Raw genomic sequence first — 6000 nt, forward strand, 5'->3', positions numbered from 1 at the left:
GAGCCAAGGAGGAGCAGCTGGGAGTGACTCCCCATACAAGCCGTGACTGTGGGCAACATCTCAGTGCTTCCACTGACCTGCTTTGAGTTCAAGACATTGAATGCTGCTTTGGTCCTCTAGGGGAGGTTGGGGCATTGGCTAGACTTTTCATAAGAGGATTCCTGAGAGGGGAAGTGGAAGCCCACAGATCTGAGGGCTGAAGCAGTGGGAGCTCTGTGTGGTTCCCATACAAGCTTATTTATAAAGAGTATTTTTGTTAAACCTTCTTGGTAATTTTTTCTGAAGTATAAATCCCTGAGCAACCCATATAGAACTCAGGTATCCCTGCCCAGAGAACTCTCCCTGCAGGCCAGGCAGTCTTGTCTGTGCCCCCTCTATGTCATCTCCCACCCATGTTGCCCTCTCTTCCTCCACAGCCTGGGGCAGCTCTCAGGCCTCCTCATCGAGGACCTCCAGTCTTGAGTCTTCCCTTTCCAAACCCAATGACACCACCTGCCAGGGGTCTCTCTCCCCTCTGTCCCCACTCAGGAAGAGCTGGTGGGTCCCTGTTTTCTCTCCGGGGCATCTTAGAGATTGAGAGTCCTTCCAGAGTGATCCTGTCTGATCTTTCTGAATTCACATCCTGACTCCTTGCTTACTGCGTTCTAGACACTTCAGCTGACTTTCTGTCAGACAAACCGGGAGTGTGGGTTGCCCCCTCCATCCCCCTCCCCCGTGTCTTAGAGAGCCCAGGGTCCTCTAAGGCTCCTTTTGAGGCCCCTCCAGACCTCCTCCAGCGCTGCTCCTCCTTCAGCTTATCTGGTGTTTATGTCTCAATTTGTATCAAGACCTTTGTATTTCTGGTTGTCAGAATAGCTAATGACCCTCATCTTTCCTGTCATCTCCCAGGCCTCCCTGCACCACCACATCTCAGTAGCTCAGATGGACGAACTTCTCCCCCCCAGGACCTCTCAGCGCGTGCCACACCCTCTCGACTCCAAAACCACATCCGATGTCCTAAGGTAACAGATGCTCCCGGGGGACGTGGGGGCCCTGAACTGCATTTTCTCTGATTGCCCTGGCCCAGACATCAAGCTCCACTGACTCACTTGGCTCTGTTGCTATTTCAGGATGCTGTCAAATTCTGTGATTTAGGGAGAATGGAAAGGGCGTTGAACAAGGGAACTTGGGACCATTGAGTCCCAGCCTTGCCTTCATGCGGCTGACCAAAGGCAGAGGGGTTAGCTGTTGCTCCACTAGACCACCCTGAGCCCAGGGAAGTCTTCAGGGGTACAAAGCTTCATAGACAGTGCCCAAACAAGGGAGAAGCTCGAATCAGTTATTTCATGAACACAATGAGATAGATGCATGATGGTCTTTTTTGTTTGTAGGTGGTTTGTGTTCATTGTTCTCAAAAACTGGTCTCTGTCATCAACAAGGAGGGGACTCTGACTATTGAGGATAGGTTTAACCCAATCTGATATAAAGAGCCAAATTTCACTCTTAAAATCAGTTTGAAATTTAAATTACTTTACAGCTAAACAAATTAAAAAAATTATATGCTTAAATAAATCTTTGTATATTGAAAAGGAAGATAGGCACATTATAATTCTCTGACTCCAATTCATTGCAATAGCAGGTAGATTCCTTCCACCACCGTCAGGAAAAAAAATGAATCCTTTTTGCCTGTTATTCCCAGAAATCAGCTTTCCCCCTTAATGCCAGCTAACAATTCCATGGCTCAGATAGATTAGTGTTAGGTTAAGCCATCACCTAACCCTGCTTACTTTTGGCCTGAAGCCTTTCAAATTGACTATTCAGAAGTGTGAGCTTCAGAGAGAAGCAGAATTAAAGGGTGGAGAGTCTGTTTCTTTGATCCAGGTTAAGGAAAAAGTGAGGACCCGTGGTCAGCTTAAGGAAAGAAGGGGCTTGGCCCCCGGTCAAGAGCAAAGACTGTCCCCCAAATGGTCAAGCAGCTGGAAGGCAGAGATGTAGGCCGCCAGCCACAACATCCTTCTTTTGGCTGCTCACCCATACATTGTGCTTCCTCTACAGGTTTGTTCTGGAACAATACAACGCGCTGTCCTGGCTCACGTGTAATCCTGCCACCCAGGATCGCACTTCCTGCCTTCCCGTCCACTTTGTGGTGCTCACTCAATTGTACAACGCCATCATGAATATCCTTTAATTTGAAAAGCACTTGTTCCTTTCTGGCTCAGACCTCCCTCTTTCCTCAAAGCCTCAATCCAAGAAATGAACTACAATCTGCAAAAGGCCCATAATCCTTTCTCCAGACCAACCTCCATGATCCTGTGTTGGGCTTCACTTTCCCAAGAGGCACTTGTCAGTTCTGCCGTGTTCATCTCGGTCTGAGTGACACGACGCACTGATGCTTCTCTCAAGGACCTGGGAACTCCCGGGCACAGTGACATTCAGTCAGTGTTAATGTTGTGTAGGGCTTAGTCCTACTGGTCAACAGAAAGTTTGTGTTTTGTGGGGGTCTTTTTTTTTTTAAGGAGGAAAACATGGAGAATGTGGTGTCCTTTTCCATAGAGGACTGACCCTGTTTTAAGTCTCTGTTTAAAAATTAGGGCAAGTTTGATCTTCAGGGCTAAGTCCTCTGGGAATTGGTAGAGGTAGCCTGTAAGTGTTTGAACTCCATAAGGTGGGGCTTTAGAAAATAAGGACCAGCTCAAGTACGTTATTAAAAAAACCATAAAAAACAAACAAAAAATGTTTCTGCCGCCTTAATAATTGGAATGAGTGCTTTGGTTGATTTCCCAGTCTGTGTAGATGGGAATGGTCTGGCACGTGTTAACTTTGTCTATTTATTTTAAATCATATTGTTGTTGTCTTTGTTTTTGTTTTTAAATGAGTGAGGACCAGGTACTCTAGATGAAACCCAAACAAGAGCCCCCCCCCCCATAGGGATTATTTGTCTACACACCTGTCTGTCCTCTGACCTCAAAACCAGAAGAGGGGTAAAAACAAATCAGGGAGATGACGTTTGAAAAGAAACGCATTCAGAACCATGCAGCACATTTGGCCAAGAAGCAAACTGGGCTTGAACGATGTCCACCCTACTTCCTATTAAAATGGCCAGGGTTGACTAAAAGGTAACAAACAGGCAGACTCCAATTCAGGGCTGTGGTGGCAAGCGTCCAGGTCCAGCCATTTTCTGGAGCTGGGGCTGAAGTTTTCTTTCCAAGGGGTGATGATGCTCTGAAAACGATGTTGAAAAAGAGTGAAAACCCGCTGTGTCCATATCCCAAGGAATGCTGACTCAAAATCATGTCTGAGTACAGTGGATTCTTTCTGGACCATAGGAATATTATTTCAAAGAAATAAGAAAACTTGTCATTAAATTAGTACTTGAAGTTGAACCACTGTGGTGGGACTTTGTTGAGTAAAATGATTGCCTTTTTGAAATGTTAGTGGCTGTAATTGAAGCATTGTAGGACTCTTCATTCCTGGCTCTCCTGAGCTGTAGGGGGTTGTATTGTGGCTGCTGGGGGGCATTTGTCACTGATGGGCAGGGGCATGGAATGCCAGGGCACTTGCATCAGGTAGTGAGATCTAGGAGTCTGTGGAGAGAATCATGCAAATTTTAAAAGTTCTTCCAAAATACTTTCATGTTCTGGTTAACAAAAAAATGTGTAAGAATTACTATGATTTTTTAAAAGTATTTTTCTTGAAATAATCTAATGTTTAAAAACAAATTATATTAAAGAAAAAAGTCTTGTGTGGTGGGAATGTGAAAGCAGAGAAGGAACCATGTAAATGGGTAATTTTGTTCTCTGAACCACCAGTGGGGCAATGGGGGGGAGGGCGGGGCATCTCCGCAATGTATAGGATAAAAATATCTGATATATCAAACCATTTGTATCTAATGTGTACAGTGTAAAATTGACTTAAAAAATATTGCAGTGCTATTTTTTCTTAATCAGAAAGGAAAATTCTCAAGGCCTTTTGAAGCGCATAAAAATATGAAGATTGTAAACTTGTATAAAAATTTAACTTGGTGAGAAGACAAATTGTAAAGTAGACATTTGTAATCTTTTACCACTTTGGGGTTGTTTTTTTCCCAGAATTCATCTGAATTTTTTTTTAATGGGCTGTTTTTATGCAGGGGCTTTTTTTCCCTAGAAACCCAGTTCTAAGCAAAAAGGAAAAAAAACCCACAAAAAAATTATTAAAAAAGGCAGCAAAGGGTAGTTTTCATCTGGTGTCGTTTTTATTTAAGTTTTTTAAGTTAAGAAAAGCTGGTGACATATTTATACGTTTTTGTGCAAAATAAATGAATGGCAATAGATTTTAAAAAATCTTATTATGTACTTCTGTGTGAAAGTCTGTAAAATATTTCCCTTAAATATGCATTATTTTACTTGTGAGTTTTTTACTGAATTAATCTGAAATGTACAAGCCCTGGATTTGCTACAGAGTGAAGAAGTTATTTTATTTTATTTTATTTTTTAATTTCTAATTTTGGAGATCATGCAGAAATCAGAACTCTTACTGTGGTTTGAGCTGAGGGGCGAGGGGGGGGAGGGGATTGTCCCGCATGCGTGTATGTATATTTCAGAACCTTTTTTAAATGTAAAAGCTGTACATTTCTGGGAAGTTCTGAATTTTTGTCTTTTTTTTTTCCTTCAAGCATTTTGCAGTGAGCTTCTTTTATATATAGCAGACAATTTGAAAGAATACAAAAATATGTGAAGTTCATTTAAAAAACTACAGTATATCGCTGGTACAATACACTAAAAAGACTTTGATAAAAAGAAACAATAATAAAAGGCCTCCATTTTAAATGTCATTCATATATACCTTGTGGATGAGAGCTATATACTTTTACACACTTTTTTAGATGAATAAATTATTGAATTACTGAAACTTTTGAGTGCATCGTTCTTTTCTTCTCTAACCACATTACCTAGGACAAGTGACAGAGAGACTCAGAAAACAATCTAGGCCTGAATGAGGGCTGGGTTAGTTTAGACATTCTGAAGCCTGTGCCTACTGCCCCAGGCAGGCTTCTCTCCACATCATCCAAAGAGGGCCAGGGACCTCATATCCAAGGCTTTGCAGAGGGGAAGGCTGAAGCCCAGGGAGATCTGGCCACCTTGATCAGGCACCAAGCTTGGGAGGTCAGATTCATACCCAGATCCCCTGACCCCAGAGCCAATGGCCTTTCTGCTTTTCTGTGGCAATTTTTAGATGTTCAAGTTACCATTTTGATTGTAATTGGCCTGGGAAAAAGGAGATGGATTCTAGTCTAGCCCTTAGCCAAGACATTGAACCTGTCTAATAGGAGAAGAAACTCTTAGATCCCTACAGAAGCTCTTCTACCTTAAAAACTTCTATGACCTCAGGGAGTAAGGGTTAAAATTATGGTTGAGACTGAATGTAATAATTATATTTGGTCGCCAAGGATCTTATTTATAAAATCCTAATGAAACACCCAAACTCAGCTGGAAATTTTATGGTGATTTAATTGATATAGTGGAGGAGATTAAGAAGAAGGAAGAAGGAAGGGGCTAGTACTGGGCGGGAAGATTAGGAGATCTAGAAAGTAAGGTTTTGAGTGTGAAGGAGGGAAGAATCAGCCTGACCTCCAAAGGGGCTCAGCTAAGATGCCCGAACCCAAATCAGCTCAAGGGCAAAGGGCAAGGGTTCACCACCAACACTCCAAGATGTCGAAATGCCTAGCACACTCTCAGCCAGAGTCGCCTCTCCAGGAAAAGAGGAGGAGAGAGGAAGTGACATGCCTTATACAGACAGTTTTACATCACTTTCTGCGTCTCATCTGTACCAATGATGGCTTAGCTTGACTTAGGACAGCCCAGAGGTCTGTCCTTTTTTCTGCATATGTCTGTTGAAGGCCATCTCCTTAGATAATTAAATCTTGAGTTTGATGCAGACCTTCCAAATCTTGTTAAACTAACAAGGGAGGAGAAATATAGAGTTTCCAAGACCTGATTCTGTTATTCCAAGTATCTCCATTGTTACTGATCAGGAAATAGC

General features: G+C 42.6%; 1 protein-coding gene across 7 annotated transcripts in view; it reads left to right on the forward strand.

Annotated features, from left to right (window-relative positions):
- MED13L (mediator complex subunit 13L) overlaps positions 1-4869 on the forward strand; it is a 446607-nt gene extending 441738 nt beyond the window's left edge. For all 7 annotated transcript variants that reach the window (XM_001365370.4, XM_007489989.3, XM_007489988.3 and 4 more), the window contains 2 exons: positions 889-1001; positions 2035-4869. In XM_001365370.4, the coding sequence (XP_001365407.2) occupies positions 889-1001; positions 2035-2167 (246 nt within the window). In that variant the 3' untranslated portion in view covers positions 2168-4869. The remainder of the gene's footprint in view (positions 1-888; positions 1002-2034) is intronic.
- The last annotated feature ends 1131 nt before the right edge of the window (positions 4870-6000 follow it).

This window comes from Monodelphis domestica, chromosome 3 (genome assembly GCF_027887165.1).
Source record: "Monodelphis domestica isolate mMonDom1 chromosome 3, mMonDom1.pri, whole genome shotgun sequence".
Lineage (NCBI taxonomy): Eukaryota > Metazoa > Chordata > Mammalia > Didelphimorphia > Didelphidae > Monodelphis > Monodelphis domestica.